Source organism: Scyliorhinus torazame, chromosome 2, assembly GCF_047496885.1.
Source record: "Scyliorhinus torazame isolate Kashiwa2021f chromosome 2, sScyTor2.1, whole genome shotgun sequence".
NCBI lineage: Eukaryota > Metazoa > Chordata > Chondrichthyes > Carcharhiniformes > Scyliorhinidae > Scyliorhinus > Scyliorhinus torazame.
Genome location: NC_092708.1, coordinates 202,979,467 through 203,002,602, shown reverse-complemented (window position 1 = coordinate 203,002,602; position 23,136 = coordinate 202,979,467). Strand labels below are relative to the sequence as shown.

Here is a 23,136-nt window from a genome sequence, read left to right as displayed (position 1 = left end):
AATATGTCCAAAATAGTTATTTGGGGGGAAAAAAACAGTACTTGGTTGAGCCAGCATTGAAGAACTTTGTTCCACTAAGTGGGAGAACACTGTTTTGATCATATTTGTTTTTAAGGGGGGAGGGGTTTGATAAATCAGCAGGGCTGAAATTGTTGTTGCAGCTTCCAATGCCTAACCAAGGAAGAAAGCAGCGTAAGTCTGGATTGAAGGGTGCCTATCAACTTAATCGCACAGACGAAAATCCATGGGAGTCTTGATGGTGTTGATAGGGCAGGAGTTAACCTCAATGTCCTTGTGCTGGAGAGGAAATGGAAAAAGGAAAGATTTGCATTTATACAGTGCCTTGCGTGACCAGAGGGTTCCAAAGCGCCCTGTAGCCACTTAAGTACATTTGAGGTATAACGCCAGAAACCCAACAGCCAATTTGTAAAGGTCCCAAAAACAGCCATGTGATAAATTGCCAGATAACCCAATTATTTTCAAGTGAAGTTGAGGGATTAAAATTGGCCAGGGCCCCCAGAAAGAACTCCCTGCTCTTCTTCCAAATAGTGCCGCAAGGTCTTTTAGTTCGCCTGAGAGGGGGAGACCAGGCAATGGTTTCGCATCTCACCCGAAAGAGGACTCCTGATAGTGCAACATTCCACCTTAGTGCTGCCGTGCAGTCAGCCAGGGATCTCAGAGTCTAGGTCAATCCAACGCAGTCTTTCTCTCAAATGGCAGTTCAATGCAAAGCCTTAGCTTTAAACAGTCAGCAGTCATTGCTTCAAGTCTGCACAACCAACTGTTAAATGTAGCCAACTGGTGTTGCAATTGGTGGCACCATGCTTTTGAATATCAACTTTGATTCTCATTTTTGACATGAGAACTGTTAAGTAAAGCAAATGTTGAGTCTGCTGATCTTAGGGAGCCAGCAACTGATCAATTTCATGCCATGCAGAGTTCCTTTAGATCAATTTCTAATTTTAAATAGTGCTAGTTAATATTGCAGCACATACAGACTGCAAAACAAGCTGTGAAAGTTTACAGCTAATTCTACAGGAGCTATGGAAAGGCTGATTATCAGCACTTACTGATGAAACTTGGAAATATGAGAGAAGGGAGAAACTGGGAAATCTGCAGTCTGGTAAAATCATTTTTGTTTTTGGAACATACAGCTGAATTATACAAGGCGCTGGGGACCCCATACCTTGCCCCACCATGGCTAAAAACGCGGGTAGGGAGGGGAATAGGAGGGGTGGGTTGGGAGCCCACCGAAGGGAAAACCGGCTGCCCTGGTGGAGGCAGAATTTGTGCCCCTCAGAGGCCAGCAGCTGTTCAGCATTCCAAAGTCCACCCCCCCATGTCCCTGCTGCGGTAATGGGCAATGAGTAAGAAAGGGTTTATCAAAACAAGTCCTCAATGAATATCTCAATGGCTGTTCGGGTGGATGAAGGCCGTAGCAGGACGAAACCTTGAATCATCTTAGTTTCGTTGCCGTTGGATCGAGGTTTCGCTCGGTCAAGACACGTATAGAAGCTGGTGTGCAACAGTTTCTCCACGTTACAGCTTTTGTTGTGCCATAAAGTCCACTGGTACTGAACTGACCTCATCAGCTATCTTAGACCCATGGAAGACAATCGCTAATGAGGGACACTGTAGGGATTCTATAATTAATAACCATCAAGAAGGCTATAGCCGCCACAATGAAGGATTCTCAAAGATAGCAAACCAGGAAGTAAGAAGCAAATCTCATCATTCACCTTTTATAATTTTACAAATAACATTTGGACATAGACATTGGACTACAGTAGAAGGAGTGGCACGCTGGTTAAGACTGCTGTCTCACAGCGCCAGGGACCCGGGTTCAATCTGATCTTGGGTGGCTGTCTGTGTGGAGTTTGCATATTTCCCCACTGTCTGCATGGGTTTCCTCTCCGATTTCCTCCCAGAGCCCAAAGATGTACAGGTTAAGTGGATTGTCCTGAGGTTCCGTGCGGTTACGAGGGTAGACGGGGGAGTGGGCCTGGGGTGTGCGTTTGGTGTGGCGGTGTAGACTCGATGGGCTGAATGGCCTCCTTCTGCACTGTAGGGATTTTATCAAAGAATGGATAAAGATAGATAGTTTTTTGATAAAGATAGATAGTTTTTTGAAGAATAAAGGGATTAAAGGTTTTGGTGTTCGGGCCGGAAAGTGGAGCTGAGTCCACAAAAGATCAGCCATGATCTCATTGAATGGCGGAGCAGGCTCGAGGGGCCAGATGGCCTACTCCTGCTCCTAGTTCTTATGTTCTTATATTATGTTCTTATGGAGAATTTTGATACTGCAGAAAAAAAACAGGCGCAATTCTCCAGAAAAATCTAAAATGTGGTAGCGAGCGGGAATTGCCACTAGCTTCCCAGCGCTCAGCCCAAGGAGGCCGGCGACACAATTCAACGTCAATTGGTCCACTTAACAAAGCTTCACGGGCTTCTCATCGCAAATTACACCTCACCAGCTGATTCGCCGGAACTGCGCTCACCAGCCCCCCACTAAAAAGGTGGAGAAGCACTCAAGCTGCACTTACTCAGCCAATCCCAGCCAGCTCGCAACAATGGCACTGAGGAGACCGGCCCCGAGATTCGGGGATGCTGACCTGGGGAGGCTCCTGGACGCGGTACAGCTGCCTAGGATGAGGTGGCTGCAGCTGTCAGCTCAGGAAGTGTGACCAGAAGGAATGGCCTTCAGTGCCGTTAAGAAGGTCAAAGATCTACAACAGGCAGCTCGAGTGAGTAGACACCAATGCCCCCAACTCTTCCTCCTGCCCCCCCCCCGTAAGTGAGCATCCACCCCCCAACTCCCCATGGGACGCCCTCCCCTTTTAACCCCCCCATCCCCCACCAGGAACCACGCGTGTGGCTAACAATGCCCTCTCTGTGAATTCCTCAGGAACAACTCTCCCATAACCGTCGGGGGAGGTCCCAGAGTAGGGGTGGGGGTGCCGGATTTAAGAATCCTCACGTCCTTCAAGGAGAATGCCCTGGAGGTGACTGGGGTGGCCGAGGACAGAGCAGACACCCATGCGGAGGCTGACGGATGCCGCAGAGGTGAGGAACCACTGGGCTCAACCCGGGAGAACCTGTCAAACGCAAGTTGTTTTTGCTTTACTGACTGACCCATCCCTCTCACTGATCACATGTCCATTCTCCCGCAGTTCTTCCAGACGATGGCATCGGCCCATCCTGGGCGGCCCCCCCTCCTGACTCCGAGCAGAACACCTCGGAGGAGAACTCCGAGGATGCAATTGTTATAGTCGCGGCACAGCTGTCATCCCCACCCTCCAGCAGCGCAGATACACGCACATTGGTGGGGCATGTTAGTGGACAGGCTTCTGGGGCACAATCTGGTGAGCACCACACCACCCGAACAGGCACCGGAATGTGGCGACTAGGGGCTTTTCACAGTAACTTCATTGAAGCCTACTCGTGACAATAAGCGATTTTCATTTCATTTCATTTCAGTGATGATGCACATCTGGTGGAGACAAGAACCCCAAGGCGAGACGGAGGGCTGCTGGAATACCAGGACCCAGCTGGGTCCGAGCCTGATACTGAGCCTGTGGTACAGAGTACTCAAACTGATGGAAACAATAGGGAATGGCCGGGACATTCAGAGGGAGATGTCAGCGACACTCAAGCAGATCCATAGCCGTTTGGAGGAGTCCCAGAGGCTACGGGAGCAGGCGATGGCTCCTGCAACGAGTGGCACAGAGGCCAACACTGCTAGAGTGGCGACCGCAGTGGAGAGCCTGGTGCACGGCGTTGGTACCATAAATGAAGGCGTCCAAGGCGTCGCACAGTTGGGGATAGCCATGGCGGAGGGTCACGGCAGAATGTCCAACTCGCTGGTGAATGTCACCGAATACCAGGATGACCTTGATGAGGTTCTGCGGGGCATGTCCCACTCTCAGTTGGGCATGGCGGTGGTGCTGCGCAGCTTGTCCCTGTTGCAGGTGGGCATCACTGAGGCACTGCAGTGTATGGCCCAGTCACTGAGGAGCATCACAGAGGGCCTTGATACAATGGTGCAGACCATGGGGAACAGCCAGGGCTGGCAGGGCCAGATGATGCAGGGGCAGCTGGAGCTCGAACCAGCTGCCCCTCCGTGCCAAGTTGAACCCCAGGGCCCTTTGGGCACCGACCGGGAGGAGGAGGCACTGAGTGCTAACCCGGACCAGTCCCATGGAGTGGCAACGGTGGCCACCATCTCCCCCAAGTTCCACCCGTTTGCTGAGGTCAGCGCACGGGACAGGGCGGCACAGCTGTGCATGTGCCGCCAAGTGAGCCGGGGCCCTCCGGCCCCAGAGCTCACAGAGGACGCCAGTCAGGGGACTCGAAGGCTACGGGACGAGGTAGGCAGCTGGCTGCCTCCACCTCAGATGTGCATCCTGGAAAACACCTAGACGTAGTGGTAGAACTAGTCGGGCCAAGCACTTTGAAGATTACTGAGGGCACCAGGGGGGTTGGGGGGTGGGGCAGCACCATCAGGAGTGGGGTACTGTACAACACATTAAACACCTTTTTGCACAACCATTATGATGCCTGTGTCACTTTCTTTCGCAATGCGGGCTGACCTCCGGACCCTTTGCTCATCGCTCCAGGCATCCAAAACCCCCCTCATTCAAATCCCCATGACGATCACCCACCCTCCAGCTGTGGACATGGTGATTGGGATGCTGGGCATTGACTCCCACATGCTACATGGCCCGCCCACTCATGGGAATCCATTTGGCATCTGTGAAGTGCTCACTTAACCACGACTACCAATTCCCTATTGCCAATATCCTTCAGCCACGCAGCCAGAGGCTTCAGGTGTTGGTGGGGGTTACAGGTGGTTGTTGGGTCAGACAGGTAGGGACAAGGGTTGCCCACAGAACGCGTAAATGATCCAGGGTTTGGCATAGTGGTGCCGCAAGCGGTAGCCCCCCCAGTTGGCCCCTGAAGTGCCCCCCCCCCCCCCCCCCCCCACTGCCCCACCCCTGCAGAGCATTCCCCACTGATCACTGGGGTGGCAAGCCCAGCACCCCCGGGCTCTTTCCCTGCGAGCAAAGATGGCTACTCACCTCCTTGGCTCCCCACAGGACCCCCTTCCGCCAGGTTCATTTTTCAAAAAGAGTACTAATCAGCACAAGCGTGAACACTTGCTGGGGAGGCCGCTGAATGACAGGAGGCTGTTGGATATGGAGTGTCTCTCGTTAATTGTATGGAAATGGGGCTTAAGTGTTCATAATTGGTTCCTCGCCATGTTACAGCAAGATCCCGAATTTCGCCTATGGGAGTGGTCCGGTTGCAAAGCAAACTGTTTGGCGGTTGCCGCGGATCTAGTTTTTGGTCTCTCCCATTATTCACCTGCCTCGTTTTGCTTGAGCAAGACCGCAACGAAGCCGGGGAATTACATCCAACATTACCTTTTCAAGGCCAAGGAGATTGATCACCAGAAATTATCACTTAGTACACTGTTATAAATCCAGTACACTTCATTCAACAAGGGATAACATTTTTTAAGGTTTTAACCCTGAAACAAGTTGTTCAAAATGTAGAAGTTCACGGCAATTCAGTGATCTCTAATTGCTTTGTACCTGCTAAGACTTCAACAGCACACTCTTTGGAGGAGCAGGGAATCACTGACAACAACTGCTTCATCTCCAAAATTAACTGTTTATGTGCTGTTGAGTTACTGTCAGTTTCGCAGACTAATGATGAAAAACACTATTAGTTTTGCCGTCAATACAATGGCAAAATTCAGGAAATTAAGTGACACACCAACAGTAACTTCAACCTAGCTCTCAAGGCAGCAATCCCACAGGAATGTGTAGAATGCTAGTTTTGCAACCCATTCAATGATTTTAATGGAGGGTAAAATCAAATGGGATGCAAACCTCAATTTTCTCAGTTTTCTGGCAGACTGAATAGGTTAAAATTTCTCCCGGTGCCTTTTTGTGGCTCATTCGTCAATTTTTTAAAAACTAAAGTCAAACAATTTTCTTTGAAGGTGAAGATAGTGAATCATCATCCCTGGCTTGCATTCTGCCGTAGACCATTCCAAGTGGACCAATTCTGGGTGTTGAAGAGAAGATAATGGGCAAAATTCTCTCAAGCCCTCGCTGGTATGTTTGATGATGGGCACAGTGGGAGGGGCAGGAATCGGTCTCATACCTGCGTGAACTTACAGCGCTGGTGCATCTTTTAATGGGATTCAGATGATGGCATAAACTCCCCCCCCCCAACATGCCAGATTCTCTACAGTGCCGGCGGGAAAAACATGCCGACGTGCGTGCAAACGTAAGGACTAAACTAACCAATGCCGGAGGCAGACTCTAGAGTTCAGGATGGAGGCTGCCCACAACTCTAGACCACCACAGCAGTCAGTCGGGGGCGCGTCTGCAAGGTGGACCTTCCAGATGAGTTTCCCTGGAGAGGGCCCATCTTCCAGCCTCAGAATGTTCCTGGAAACCGATCTTCATTTGAGGTCCATCTTCCGGTCTCAGAGTGTTCCCTGGCGATCCACCTTATTTTGCATATGTAATAAGGTTGGGAAGAAGTATTTGGTGTGCTTTTACGTCAGCCGTTGCAGTGGGAAACCCTCCGCATTCCCACCCCCACCACATCATGCCACTTTGTCTCATTTGGGAAATTTCCGCCCAGTATCTCTCTCTCTGCATTAACCTGCAACAGGCTCACAGATAAGTGGAGTCAAAAATGAGAGCCTAAGTGCAATACTGGCCAATGCACATCTGATTAGGCCAGATTTAGTTCAAATGCCCTGTAGGTATACAGCTTACATGAGTCCGGAACTTACTGCTGGCTGAGATTTATTAACCCAACAAAGGCCACTGGATAACTCAGAGGCAGCAAAGTTATTTTCCAGTTTTCAAAACCCTTTAGCTTTAATGCCAAGAGAGATGGTGAAATGGGAAGAAGCATTTTTCAAATGGTTGAGGCAACACAAAGTTACAAGCAGAGAAATGCAAACATTAAGCATTCCTCAGTTCAGGCGATTCTGTAAGCAAACATGACATCTACAAACAGCATTACATGAGCATGCAGAAGTTATCCTGCTGTGCTGAAGAGGGTTGCAGACATCAATCTCATTAGTGTTGTGTACCTGCGTGGTCTCCATTAAGTCCTGGGAGTTAAAGGTTAAACAGATCCTGAAGTGCTTAACAGCCTAAATAAACACGTTGATACAGTAAATTCCAATATCACCTAACACCACCCCATCCCTTCCCCCCCCCCCCCCCCCATCCCCCTCAAACCACGGCTTACCACTATGATGGGCTTCACAGTCAGGTTCCGATTAAGGGGTTCATCGGATTGAGAAGCGCCAGGTTGGAACAGAGCAGGTGGGATCAGCGCTGGATCGCTGCTTCTTCGCACCATGAGTGGTGTGCCTGTGGAGAACAAAGCCAGGAGTCAGAGACGTGCAGAGCAATAACGCATCTAATTAAGACAGCTGAATCCTACGTTCCCAAACAGGCTCACATTCAAAAACGCTTCTTCCCTGTCTCACATAAAAATGCTGGAAATACTCAACAAGTCTGGCAGCACTGTTCCGGGTGCGGCGATGACCAGCTGAGTCGCACGTTTTGGCAGCTCCCGGTGAAACGGACTTTTGGGCTCTTGATAGGAGCCCCAACGGCAAGTTTGACGGCTAAAAACACTGTGCGGTAAACCAGAAGGGAATCCCCCCTGCATACGGATGAAAAAAGGAGGATAAAGTGGCCGGATTGCAGTGGATCCTATAGAACAGCGGCAAGGAAGGCAAGCAAAAACCAACATGGCGTCGGAAGGTGGCAGTTTAACATGGGGCCCTGAACAACAAGAGGGACGAAGGGGAGACTATGGTAGATGAACTAAAAGGGAAATGGGAAGAAGAGCTGGGGGAGGAGATCGAGGAGGGGCTGTGGGCAGGTGCCCCAAGCAGGGTAAACTCGTCGTCCTCGTGTGCCAGGCTAAGCCTGATTCAGTTTAAGGTATTACACAGGGCGCATATGACTGGAGCACGGCTCAGTAAATTTTTTGGGGTGGAGGATAGGTGTGCGAGGTGCTCGAGAAGCCCAGCAAATCATACCCATATGTTTTGGTCATGCCCGGCACTACAGGGGTTTTGGATGGGGGTGACAAAGGTGCTTTCAAAAGTAGTGGGGGTCCGGGTCGAACCAAGCTGGGGGTTGGCTATATTTGGGGTTACACAAGAGCCGGGAGTGCAGGAGGCGAGAGAGGCCGATGTTTTGGCCTTTGCGTCCCTAGTAGCCCGGCGCAGGATATTGTTAATGTGGAAAGAAGCCAAGCCCCCGGGGGTGGAGACCTGGATAAATGACATGGCAGGGTTTATAAAGCTAGAGCGGATTAAGTTCGTTCTAAGGGGGTCGGCTCAAGGGTTCGCCAGGCGGTGGCAACCGTTTGTCGAATACCTCGCAGAAAGATAGATGGAATGGAAAAAAGAAGGCAGCAGCAACAGCCCAGGATTTGTGGGGGGGGGGGGGGGGGGGGGGGGGGGGGAAAGAGGGGGGGGGGGTTGGGGGGGTTGGGGGAGGAACCAGAAGGACTCTCAGGGTTGTTAATATATACTGTATAATATGTATAGGTCGTTGCGACAGATAATTATATATTGGACTGTTAAATTATATTTTTGGAGAGTGTTACTTGTGATAAGGCAGTTGCCAATTAGGGTTAGTTTTCATTTTTGTTATGTATTATTTATTCATTTTTTGTTTATAAAATAGGTCATTGTTATTTGTGTTGTTATAATATTGTGTAAAGGATGCACAATGTACTGTGTTGGTTGACCAAAAATTTTCAATAAAATATTTATTAAAAAAAAAACAAGTCTGGCAGCATCTGCGGAGATAAAAACAATTAACCTTTCAGGTCGCTGACCTTTCATCTGAACTGGGAAAAGTTAGACGGTTACGTTATATTCTTGCGTAAAAGTTGAATTTTTTAGACCAATTATTGAGGCAAAGGAGTTGACTTTTACACACAGCAACTGAAATCCAAACAAAACCATCACAATGAAATAAAATAAAAACCAACAACAGGAAAGAACACGCTTTACATATCTAACATGTATTTATTTTATAATATTACGAACTTTACAAATTTCATCTATTGGTAAAATCTAAAGATTCCCAATGTGTATCTTTAAAGTAATGAACTGTGGTAATTAATGGTAACTAAATTAATAATCACAATATGGGTTGTTGTTGATAATCTGATCACTTTAATAATTAATAAAACACTTAAATACATATGTTTTAAACAATTATTTTCCGGTACTCATTTTCATTAGTATTTATAAATATAAAAATCCAAAAATTTACAATTTTTTCACGCAAAGATTAGTGATCGACTTTTCCATGAGACTAACTTTTACATATGGTAGGTTTTAAGTAAGATAAAAGGGCAGGGGTGAAAAAAGAACAAAAGAGAAAGTGTATGATAGTGTGGCAGATGTTCGACAGAATAATGAAAAACAAAACCAAATTTTTTTAAAAGAGTAAAAATAAAACATGCAATGAAAGCAAAACAGCTTGAGGTGATCGGAGGTGGGAAGCGGAGATTAATATCTGGAATTGTTGAAAATTGTTGAGTCCAGAAGGCTGGTAAATTTCCTCATTGAAAGCTGAGGTGCTGTCCCTCATTGGAACACTGCAGCTGTTGCAGGACAGAGAGCTCAGCAGAGAATTAAAACAGGAGGCCACTGGAAGCTTGGGGCTTGGTTTGGTTTCCTCAATGTAGAGTGGAATGCATTGTGAGGAGCAAATATATAATACTAAATTGAAAGACGTGCACATAAGAAAGAAAGAAGTGCAGTTCCACCTGGAAGGGTTTGACCCCAGACAAGCCAACCCCCCAGCCCCACCAGGCTCCCTCCTCTCCTAGTCTTGCACACAGTCTCAGTCTAGTTTCACTTCCATTGCTCCTCTCACGCCCTCACTGAACCCAAGTTGGCCTAGACTCCCACTTACTGCTCCATTTGTTTTATTGTCACTAAACTGTTGAGCACTCAATGTCTTGCACCACGATGTGAGCAGTCATTCCAAATGGTTCCTGTGGTGATAGGCCTGAAAGAAATATCACAGATGGATGGTTTGCAATGTCCAATCAGTAGGTGGCGGTGCAGACACACCATGTGGTCTCAAGACCGGGGTCACATGACAAGGGACTCCCATGTAAGTGGGGACACATCCGGCCATCAAAATAAGACATACAGGTGAACAATCGTGCTAGGTGTACTTCCAGGAGTACAAAGAAACTCCATGATAACTTGCTCTGTAACAGATCGCTATCTTACCACGTAAGATTCAAGAAGATCCTGGTTTGGACAAGTACAAGTGTTTGGCGGATTCCTTTGCAAGACATAGAAGACCAAACACAACATGGTACCACGAGTGCTGAAAATTTGAAGGTAACAACGGCAGTGACAACGTTAAGCATTCGGCTGACAGACCAATCTGGTGAACTGCAGCCTGAGGCGATTCAACACACTAGAAGATGCTGAAGCACGAGATGGATGGACTGAGAGCCCCTCACCAGCTTCAGATATCCGGTAATGTAGATGAAAACTGGCGGCATTCAAGCAGCAGTTCAATCTCGACGTTTCGACCCTAGCCCAGCCTGATGAAAGGCAAATCGCATTGCTAACGGTGGCAGGTCCACAAGTAATTGAACTGTATAACTCATTTGCGTTTGTTAATGACGAGGAGTGCAAGAAATATGATGAAGTCGTGAGGCAATTTGATAAACATTGCTCCCCGAAAAAGAATGTTACGTTTGAGCGATACATGTTCCGTATGCATACACATAAAACCTGGTGAACCATTTGCCAGTTTTGTCACAGACTTGAGGCTGAAGGCCCAGTCATGCAACTTCAGGAGCCTGAAATATTTGCTGATTCGGGACCAAATTGTATTTGGTGTAGTTAATGATAAGCTCCGGAAAAGGTTGTTGTGGGAAGAAGATTTGGTGCTGGAACAGGCAGTAAAGATTTGCCAGGTAAATGAGATAGCTGCACAGAGAATCGACACACACTGCTTGAAATATTTTGGCGCCAACTCAGAAAAAGCCATTAGTGAAGTGACGCACGTCATGAAGAAACGTGGTCTCAGCGCAGGCGGCCATTTTAAGCAGCCGACAGGAGCCGCCGCCGCTATCTTCTGCCAAAAGTGTCATGCCCCACGGCAATTTCCGACCTTTGGAAAAGTCTGTTCCTCATGTGCCGGATGGGCATTTTGCAAAACAATGTTTTGTGTGTCCTACAATGGATCACATTCAAGATCAGTGAATACAGTTAATGGGATAAATACTGAAGAGAAGTTTTTCATCAATCTCAGCACGGCGAAAGACCAGAAGAGTCCGAACAAGAATGTTGAAAACAAAATCTTAAGGAAGACTAAAGTTAGTAGGAACCATTAAAACTAGATTGCAATCAATGGTGGTACTAAACAATTCTCTATTACGATGTGACTTTGACCATAAAACAAAAGCCAACCTCGATGGTCGGTCTGCTTTGCAAAAGATGAACGTGCAGCGCAAAGTGGCTGATCGGCCAGGGCTGCAGGTGGACAACAGAACAAGAACAATGGAGGCCTTTGGTGTATGCGATCTGGTGCTATCCATGGCAGACATGAGGTACAGATTACTATTTCATATTGTAGACATGGACATCGACTACAGATCCCTACAAGATATTACAGCGGCACGGTTTATGTGGATTCAGAAGAAATCCAGGTGGAGGGCGACAAATCAAACGAGGAGACGGAACAGCCAGCGAGCATGCCGTAATTCTGGTTAAGTCTTCAAGAACGTGCATGCGCTCAGTGGCATGTTACAGGAGCATGACGAGCCCGTATGAAAGCATCTGCAAGATGCAAATGTTTAATGGACAGAGCATGAGAAGCCGTTGAGCTTCACTCTGGAGTTTAAATTCGAGCCCAATGAGTATTTCACAAATTAGGTGATCACGAAAGTATATCAGATAGATTTGTGGGCACTTAATTAATTCTGTGGTGAACCAGAAATCCTGGTGTGCACAGGTTGCAAAATCGACTGGAGGGAGGGCAGAAATGTAACGATGAGAACAATTCCAACTGAACAGAAGCACAAAAGACGAAACACTCGCAGAACAGTGACAAAAGCTGTACCAAGTGAATCATTCTTTAACTTCTTCAGGCCCACTGAAATTCCATAGTGTGGAATGTTAGGCCAACATTCGGTAGCAAATCTCAAGGCTGACTCTGAACTCGACGGCCTACTGTGTGAACACATAATTCCGTATGTAATGTAATATTTTATAGGAGAGATCATTGCAGACGATGTTGAATCTGATGATGATTGCTACAAATATCTACTCAAAGATTTTGACGATGGTGTATGGAAGGTGAGACAGATGAAGACCAGTATGAACTACTTGTAGATCTGTTTTCCAGCAGCACAGACGGTCTCAGTAAAAAGGCTCAAGAAGCGCTACTTCCGGTGGTCTGGAAGGACTGACGACATGGTCACAGGGGATGCCCAGACCATACTGGATGCTGAGAGGAGTGGCAGCTCAGAGATGGCGCACTTAAGAATTGAAGCTGCTGATATCACGGAGGATCAGCCACTGACCGAGCCACAAACAGAAGAAATCATCCTAATATTGGAGAAACTGGCCTCAAAGGTATGTGGTGACTCGTTCCAGGTCTTCCAAGCGGTTCCTGTAATCCAAATCATTGACAACACTGAAAATAAATGGGAAGCCATCAATGATAACAGTGATAACAACAACTCGGATCTTGTAGTAGGAGGCAACTCTAAGACTGACCCAGAGGAAGAGCTGACGACAATCTCAATATGCAGCTCCACAGATCACTCACACATTCTTGAGTTTGACCAGAGATGATGGTTTCAGTTCATGCATCACGAACAGAGAGCATTGTAATCTCGAGTGACGAAGAATAAGTGAGAGATGCTCCAGCGAGCGAAGAAGGGGCGGCACCTGTTGCCCCAGTTCTAGCTTCACCCAGGCATCAGAGACCAAGGCGCTCCGACATGTCGGTGAGGCTGTAGAAGTGGGCGTGGTCACACTACCCGAAGATGATACGACTGCCCCTCAGGGTCCACCTGAAACTCTGCAGACCTCTGAGCACACGGTAAAAATCAGCACCACACCAGAAGCTGCTAAGTCAAAACACAAAAGCAAGAAACACAAGAAACTACATCATCACATTCTCAAAATAAAGAGAAGAAAGAGGAGAAGACTGAGAGAGCTGGCTCATCCCACTAACAAACCAACAATGGAAACAACGAGAAGCAGCAAACCGTGTTGTGGCAGGAAGCGCAAAAGAAAGAGGTGATGCAAACGTGGCTGTCATGGACACAGGCCTTCCAAAGGCACAGAGCAAAGAGGAAAAGAAGCAAGAGGCCAGCATGTAAACCAGTCTTCGATGAGGCTGGCAACAGCTCGAATGATCACAGAGGTGATCCTGTGAGGGAGGCACAATGATCTGTGCAAAAGAGACGGACACTGGCCAGGCAGATCATGTTTATGGACATCCTAGTAAAACTCATTCACATTGTTAGATAAATATCATGATTGTATAAAGTTAAAAGATCAATGTTGCTTGTAAACAATCTTAATGTTTTCTGAGGAAGGGGATATGGTGATATGTCTGTAAGCAATATCACAGATGGATGGTGTGCAACCTCCAACCAGCAGATCGCAGTGCAGACATACCATGCAATCTCAAGCCACATACTCCCATCGAAGTGGAGACACATCCGGCCATCACCAGATGGTTGTAGGAGATGGTAATAAGACATACAGGTGATCAGTCATGCTAGATGTAGTTCCAGAGGAATACAAAGAAACTCCATGATAACTTGCTCTGTAACAGATCGCTATCTTACCACGTGTGGTTCAATAAAGATCCTGGTTTGGACAAGTCAACGGGTTTAGTGGATTCCTTTGCAAACATAGAAGACCAAACAGTTTCCTCTCAAGTACTGCCCTCCTCCTTTTCAAAACCATTAGCATCACCCCTCCTCCCAGCTAAAACTGCTCTTTACCGCTCTGTCCTTGCAAACTGCTGCCTCATCTCCAATCATCTTCCTCTGAAGTGTTTGAGCATACCCTAAATCAACGGTCTTCTTTCCCACAACTGTTTGTATCACTCTGTAAAGGTTTCCGACATCACACTTGGTCCCATTTGTCCATCACCCCTGTCCTTGCTGATATACATTGGTGCCTGCTGCTTCCAATTTAAAAATCTTCCTCGCCTTTAAAACTCTTCATGGCCTATCCCCACTCTAGCCGACACCTCCCTCCACTCCAACCTAGCATGTCTACCTACAACTCCATTCCTCAGTCTCTGGTTTCTTGTGCATACCCCACTTCCTTCACCCCACACCAATAATAATAATAACCTTTATTATTGTCACAAGTAGGCTTACATAAACACTGTACGAAGTCTTACAACACCAGGTTAAAGTCCAACAGGTTTGTTTCGATGTCACTAGCTTTCGGAGCGCTGCTCCTTCCTCAGGTGAATGAAGAGGTCTGTTCCAGAAACACATATAGACAAATTCAAAGATGCCAAACAATGCTTGGAATGCGAGCATTAGCAGGTGATTAAATCTTTACAGATCCAGAGATGGGGTAACCCCAGGTTAAAGAGGTGTGAATTGTACCAAGCCAGGACAGTTGGTAGGATTTTGCAGGCCAGATGGTGGGGGATGAATGTAATGCGACATGAATCCCAGGTCCCGGTTGAGGCCGCACTCAACGACCCTTGACTGCTGAAGTGTTCCCCGACTGTGGTCACTGTTCTGAAGACTGTTCTGAATCCAACGCGCCACAGCGAAAAACCGGACCGACCTCCTCAGAAGACAAACATGGGACACAATTGACAGAATACCCTTCGTCGTCCAGTACTTCCCCGGAGCGGAGAAACTACGTCATCTTCTTCACAGCCTTCAACACGTCATTGATGACGATGAACATCTTGCCAAGGTCATCCCCACACCCCCACTACTTGCCTTCAAACAACCGCGCAACCTCAAACGAACCATTGTTTGCAGCAAACTACCCAGTCTTCAGAACAGTGACCACGACACCACACAACCCTGTCATGGCAATCTCTGCAAGACGTGCCAGATCATCGACATGGATACCACTATTACACGTGAGAACACCACCCACCAGGTACGCGGTACATACTCGTGCGACTCGGCCAACGTTGTCTACCTCATACGCTGCAGGAAAGGATGTCCCGAAGCGTGGTACATTGGCGAGACCATGCAGACGCTGCGACAACGAATGAACGGACATCGCGCAACAATCACCAGGCAGGAATGTTCCCTTCCAGTCGGGGAACACTTCAGCAGTCAAGGGCATTCAGCCTCTGATCTCCGGGTAAGCGTTCTCCAAGGCGGCCTTCAGGACCCGCGACAACGCAGAATCGCCGAGCAGAAACGTATAGCCAAGTTCCGCACACATGAGTGCGGCCTCAACCGGGACCTGGGATTCATGTCGCATTACATTCATCCCCCACCATCTGGCCTGCAAAATCCTACCAACTGTCCTGGCTTGGTACAATTCACACCTCTTTAACCTGGGGTTACCCCATCTCTGGATCTGTAAAGATTTAATCACCTGCTAATGCTCGCATTCCAAGCATTGTTTGGCATCTTTGAATTTGTCTATATATGTGTTTCTGGAACAGACCTCTTCATTCACCTGAGGAAGGAGCAGCGCTCCGAAAGCTAGTGACATCGAAACAAACCTGTTGGATTTTAACCTGGTGTTGTAAGACTTCGTACTGTGCTCACCCCAGTCCAACGCCGGCATCTCCACATCATACATAAACACTGCTGTGAAGTTACTCTTAAAATCTCCTAGTCCGTAAGCTCATAAGATATAGGAGCAGAATTAGGCCATTTGGCCCTGTGAGTCTGCTCTGCCATTCTATCATGGCTGATATGTGCCTCATCTGCTACCTACAATGTTATAGACCAAGAACTGGATTGTGAAATCAGCCAGAGCATCTCCTCCCTAGAACACATGACCCAGGAGCAAGAATAGGCAATTTAGCCTCCCGAGCCTAACACCCTCAAAGTGATCATGGCTGATCCCATCCTTACCTCAACTCCACCGTCCTGCCCGTTCTCCATAACCCTTCAACCCATTACCTATTAAAAATCCGTCTAACTCTTCCTTTAATTTACTCACTGGCCCAGCATCCACCGCACTCTGGGGTAGCGAATTCCACAGATTCACAACCCCTTTGGGAGAAGTTGTTTTTCCTCAAATCTGTTTTAGATTTGCTACCTCTTATTCTAAGTTTATGATCTCTCGTTCTAGAATGCCCCACAAGAGGAAGCATCAGCTCCACGTCTACTTTATCCATACATTTTAGCATTTAGTATACCTCATTCTTTTAAACTTCAGAGAGTATAGGCCTAAACTACTCAATCTCTTCTCATACAACAAACCTCTCATCTCTGGATGAGGGGTTTGTCACACTCCGGCACCTGTTCAGGTACACTGAGGGAGAATTCAGAATGTCCAATTAATATGCATTCAGCAGTGAACAGCATCCATATCAAATTGTGCGACTGAAACCAAGACACACAGCTTTTATTTATTGAGATAGTTTATTGGCCTGTTCAGTGACTCAGTTCTCATCCCCTAGTTATATGTGCTCATTGATGATTAATACCAACCACCCGATTCTCTTAATCATAACAATGCAATTGACAAGATATTAACATCTCCGACTGTCATATTTGCTTCCAAAACCACTTCACCTCCCTCTTCTTCTTTAATATCTTCCCTAAAACCAACCTTTGCAACTGGGTGTTCGTTCCTTGCCTTCATTAGCTGCCTTCGTTTTTGATCTCGTCACCCATTTGTGTCGTATTACACCTCTGGACTATTTTAGCATGCCTCTCTATCTCCATTCTCTGTAACATGAGTAGCCGTTGTTAATGGGATTAATTCCCACTCCCAACTGCTAACCTGAAGGCTTGTATACATTTATGGACCTCAGATGACAGGACTAGACCTAGTTGTCATTAATTAGTTTCAATTCCCAGTTGCAATTGTGAAGAAGAGACTTTTAAGTGAGGCACTGGCGGGACTTCCGGTGACGGCGGGCGGGAGGCGGCTGCACAATGGAGGGCTCCCGTTCGGGAACGGCATTTTCGGGGCTTTAAGCCTGGTCCCAGGGTCCACGGAGGCGCCAGAAGCAGGGAGGAGGCACAGTGAAGGCACAGGGGAAAAAAAAGAAAAATGTCAAGGGTGAGCAAAAAAACGGCCGTTAAAAAAACAGCTGAAGGTCCGTCGGGGGGTGGAAAGGTCACCGCGGGGTCACCAAGGAAAATGGAGGCTGGAGCACCAGGGGAGGCCGCATTGCTTACGGCTGAAGAAATAACTAAGGTGATGGCGGCGGAATTCGAAAAGCAGTTGGCGCAGATTGCGAAATGCATGGAGACGGTGAGGAAGGAGATGAGGAAGGTTTTGAGTGTGCTGGTGGAGGAGGCGGTTTACCCGGTGAGGACGGAGGTGGCGAGCGCAGTGGCGGAGGTGCGAGAGCAAGGGGAGGCGCTGAAGGAAGTGGAGGAGACGTTATTGCAGCACGGTGATCAACTTGCCTCGATGGGGAAGGAGATGCGGAAGGTGATGGGCACTAACAAGGATCTGCAAGGAAAAATGGAAGACCTGGAAAACAGATCCAGGCGACAGAATTTGAGGATTGTGGGGCTGCCCGAAGGAGTTGAAGGAACGAAGCCGACTGAGTATTTTGCCATGATGCTGGCAAAACTATTGGGGGAGAGGGAGGATCCCTCCCGATATGAACTGGATCGGGCTCATTGGTCGTGGAGGCCTGTACCAAAGGCGAGTGAGCTGCCAAGGGCAGTGACTCTGTGCTTCCGTAGGTACAGCGTGAAGGAGAAGGTCCTGAGCTGGGCCAAGCAGAAGCGGGTGGTGCAGTGGGCTGGAGCTGGTATACGTGTATACCAGGACTTTACGCTGGAGCTGGCGAGGAGGCGGCTGCCTTCAACTTGGTGAAGAGGGCACTGTACATTAGCAAGGTGCGGTGCGGTATTGTATATCCAGCGAAGCTGAGGGTGACTTACAAGCTCAGGGACTTTTATTTTGGAACGGCGGAAGCAGCGGAGGAGTTTGCGAAAGCAGAAGGACTGTGGCAGAACTGACAAATTGAGGAATGGCCATGTGCCGATGTAACCTCATGACTGTATTTTCTTCTTTTTTGTATCACTGCGTGCGGGTGTAGAGGCTAAAGGAGCCAATGTTGTATATATTTGGACAAGGGAAGGGACGGGACTTTCACTCAAAATGAGGGCTCTTTGGGGTGTAGATGGATATGCGGGGTTGGTGTGCTAAAAGAGGATCTCTGGGCTTTCCTAGGGTCAGGCAAGGGGGAAGGGACCCGGGCGGGGGCCTCCACGCTGGCCGGTTTAAGCCGGCCAGTGAACGGGAGTGAGGTGGGGGGAGGGGCTGCGGCCATCGGAGCCTGGCAGAACAGGGTCCGAGTGGTCTAGCCGGGGTGGAAAGTTGGGGGGAAGGAACCGAGGTTGGGAGGAGGAGTTTTACAAGAGGCAGTGGACGGGAGGAGCTGGAGACTTGGGGTGGGGGGTGGAGAGCCGTGTAGATTAAGGGTGACTACGGGTAATCCCCGATTCCTTTTTGTCATTTGTTTATGTAAACATGCGGGTTGAGGTTTGGGGGTCGGTGGGTAGATGGGATCGTTGTTATTATGGGGATTGACATATCTTGCTGACTATTGTTTATTGTTGATGGATGTAAATGTGGGAGAAAATGTGAAAAAGGAGGCGAATAAAAAAATTGTTTTAAAAAAAAGTGAGGCACTGGCAATGCCCACAGAAATATAACATGAATCACTACCTTCAGGTAAAGGGGAGATGCATTTAGAAATTATATCATGACAAAGACACTCATCACCCCAAAATGCACCCCCCTAACCCGCAACACATAGACCCAATACACCCCAGAACTCCCCAACATACATCCCATTTTCACCCTAACACACACACCCTACCCAACCTCCCCATTCACCCACAATACCCCTCACCCCCCAAAAATACCCACTCCACAACACGTACAACCCTCCACCTCCATCCACCGCCCCCAACTCCTGCAAATCGGCCCTATGAATCATGGATGAAAATATTTGGAACGAACAAGGAACAGGTTTAAAAGCATTGAGAAATGCTAAAACGTAAACCCCGAGATTTACGATCAAGGGTGACCCAACAGCAGGCACGGTGGCGCCGTGGTTAGCACTGCTGTCTCACGGCGCCGAAGATCCGGGTTCGATCCCGGCCCCGTCTCACTGTCAGTGTGGAGTTTGCACACTCTCCCAGTGTCTGTATGTGTCTCACTCCCACAACCCAAAGGTGTGCAGGGTAGATGGATTGGCCACTCTAATTTGCCCCTTAATTGGGAAAAAAAATAATTGGGTACTCTAAATATATTTTAAAAGGTTACCCGACAGCAGATTGCTCATTTGTCCCTTTAAAGGTAAAACAACTGAGCTGCGATTTATTGGTTCTGGGAGATCAGTTAAAAAGTAGATCAACTTTTTGAACCAAAGCGAGGAATCGCACTCCAGGTGAGTCAACATTCAATAGGTCAAATACCAGACGCTTTACCAGATGCACGTGGAAACAGAAGTGTAAAAGTGTCTCATCAAAAGCATGCTACTCCCACCAGTCGAACCTGGGCAATCTGTTTGCAGATTTAATTTGCTGCTTTTGGGAAGGGCAAGGGCCAATGTCATCAGCTGTAGCACCAAGGTAACATAGCTGCTAACCTCCTAAATCAATTAGCTGTATCCCAATAAGATCATTATCCACAATTTGGTCAGGCTAAGCACGCAGTCAACAGATAAGCACCTCTGATAGCCAGTAATCTGATGGAACCCTGCTCAAGGAGAAACAGGTGTACTGGAAAACACATTTGTTCGACAGGATTACTGCCCAAGACTAAATCCGCTTTAGATTATACCGTTGCTCTTTTTAACAAGCAATAAACTCCAGTTCAAGGATGCCCTCCGAACCAAAGGCCCGACAATCAAGTCCAGCAGCACTTTTGTGGAACCTTGTGAAAATGACAATTCACTTTACATTGGACGTTGGCGAGTGGCAACATCACCCAGGTCAGGAGGTTGTGTGTTCCATTTATACAAGAAGTCTGAGCAAATAACCTAGGCAGCTGCTTGCCATATCATAGAAGAGTTACACAGCATGGAATGGGGCCATTCAGCCCATCAAACCTGTGCCAGTTCTCTGCTACTTCAACACATCCCAAAACAGGCCATTAAATACTTTTAAAGTGTAGTCACTAATGTTCCCAATAATCTGCCTTTACGCGCAGCCACTTTGTTGTATGGCATAGTCCCTTTGATTCAAGCCTCTCTCGAGACGAGGGAGATTAAAGCATTTCTCGGAGTCAAACAGAAGTCAGCATCCTCATGTGTCCAAGGCATTTGCTTCATCACTCGTGTTGTAATGAAACAATAGGCAAGTTTACCATTTACGCATCCATCAGTCCATGGTTGCACTTGGCCATCTCGGATTTCATAGAATTCCTACAGTGCAGAAGGAGGCCATATGGCCCATCAAGTCTACACCAAACCTCTGAAAGAGCAACCTACCTAGGTTCACGCCCCTACACTGATCTTGGACACCCAATAATCCACCTAAACTCTTGGACATTAAGGGGCAATTCAGCATGGCGAATCCACCTAACCTGCACATCTTTGGACTGTGGGAGGAATCCAGTCACCCAGAGGAAATCCACGCAGACACAGGGAGTGCATACTCCTGTATGCTTCGTCTGATGCCTGTGTCTATGTATTTACATTGTGTATTTTATGTTTGCCCTATTATGTATTTTCTTTTCATGTACGGAATGATCTGTTGAGCTGCACGCAGAACAATACTTTTCACTGTACCTCGGTACACGTAACAATAAACCAATCCAATCCAATGTAAAGTGCAAACTCCACACAGCCACCCAAGGTTGGAATTGAATCTGGGTCCCTGGCACTGTGAGGCAGCAGTGCCAACCACTATGCCACCTTGCCCCTATTAAAAGAAAGCGCAAGTATTTTTATATTGTAAACAACTTGGTTAGCAGGGTTGTTTCGGAGCACTAACATTTTAATAGGATGGTAGACCTGTACGAGTTTCTCTCTTGGGACTTGAGGAAGCCTTCTTAAATCCCTCAATCTGCTACTAATTTGAAAACATATTCCTCCCTGCGGTTTCCAAAATAAGGCTCGGTCAGATATCTCTCATGGCAGATTGAAGATACAAGCTAAAAACAGGAACGTTTGTTAATGGAAGCCAGGTGGAGGAGGGGAAAATAGTTTTAAATTGGATGATCTCGGTTCACACTGAAAGCAGCAACAACTTGCATTTATGGAGCACCGGTAACCGAGTGAAATATCCTCAGATGGCATCAATTATCGTCTACAGCCTTTATAAATGCAGATTTTGATTTCTGCTACGTTGTCTATCTCATCTCAACAACATAAGAAAGTTAGACAGGCTGGAGAAAAGGAGTGGGTTATTGGGGGGGGGGGAATACATCTGTCTAGGTCAGTTCTTGCTTCCGACTATGGCCCAATGCCAGAAACTGCATGCTTTTGAGCAGGATCAAGTTCAGCTGTGATGCCACCAATTGTCAAACAGTTCCTCAAAGCCAGCACAAATAATGAACAACAGCTGGGGTACATTTACCCAGGTAAAAGAGGAGGGGTCCACAGCACCTTCAGGGCAGAATGGTGAGAAACATTAAATCAGGAGCAGGAGACGCCATTCAGCCTTTCGAGCCTATTCCACCATTCAATATTATCGGCACGTGGTACCTTTCCACTTTCATTGACTGGTGTACAGGGACACCCAGATCCCTTTGGACATCCATATATCACCATTTAAATAATACTCTTCCTTTCTGTTTTTCACACAGGTGTATAACTTCACATTTAGCCATAATCGTACTGTATCTGCCATGTGTTTTCCCACTCACTCAACCAGTCTAATTCACCTTGAAGCCTCCTTGCGTCCTCCTCACAACTTGCAATTCTGCCCAGTTTTGTGTTGTCAGCAAATTTGGAAATATAACACTCAGCCAGCGATCCAGGTCATTTTCTGCATTGTGAACAGCTGGTGCCGAAGCACTGATCCCTGCAGTACCCCACTAGTCACTGCCTGCCACTTCGAAAATACCCATTTATTTGCACTCTTAGTTTCCTGTCTGTCACCCAATTCTAGATCCATGTCAATCCATTACCTCCTTTCCCAAATGCTTTAATTTTACCCACTACTCACCTCTTATGAAGGACCTTCTGGAAGCCCAAAAACACCACCTCCATTGACTCTCCCTGATCTATTCCACTAGTTATATCCTCAAGGAAACTCCATTAGCTTTGTAAAGCATGATTTGCCTTTCATAAACCCATGTTGGCTTTGTCCAATTCGGTTAATGTTTTTAAAATGTTCTATTATCATGGGCGTGATTTAACAGCCTCGTCGCACCCGGCATTGTGTCACAACAAGGCTGGTAAATCTCGCGAGATTCGTGATGTTCTGGTGAACCTCGCAAGACGTTGCAATCTGAATCTTGAACTCACTGGACGTAATCCAGGTAAACATATTTAAATGATCCATTAGGCTCATTTAAATATGTACTCACAGGAGCCGCCGTGCCTGGGAGACCTTTCCATGGCACTGTATAGCACTGGTTTCCACAAATGTGGACCAGTTGTAATGGCAGCTGGAGAGGTCTCCCAGGCCATTAGAGACTCCTGGGTGGTCAGGAAAAGTACACTGGCACTCCCGCTGGCACCAGGGCACATTGGCACTGCCAGGGTGCCCAGGTAACACTTCCAGGCTGGCAGGGGCACTGCCATGCTGGCAGTGCCAAGATGCCCTGGTGCCAGGTTGCCCGTGCCATGAATCGGCCTCGGGGTTACCTTACCCATAAGAGGTGTGGCGAGGGGGGGGGGCTTGAGGATCCAGGAAGAGGTCAATCAGGTGAGGTAGGGTGGTCCGGAGGCTGCGGTGGGGTTGCTGAGGTGGGGTCAAAAG

At 47.6% G+C, this 23,136-nt stretch overlaps 1 protein-coding gene across 2 annotated transcripts in view; it reads right to left on the bottom strand.

The window, feature by feature from the left end:
- pard3bb (par-3 family cell polarity regulator beta b) overlaps window positions 1-23,136 on the bottom strand; it is a 1,556,033-nt gene that overhangs the window by 976,841 nt on the left and 556,056 nt on the right. For both annotated transcript variants that reach the window (XM_072482810.1, XM_072482818.1), the window contains exon 4: window positions 7,282-7,406. In XM_072482810.1, the coding sequence (XP_072338911.1) occupies window positions 7,282-7,406 (125 nt within the window). The remainder of the gene's footprint in view (window positions 1-7,281; window positions 7,407-23,136) is intronic.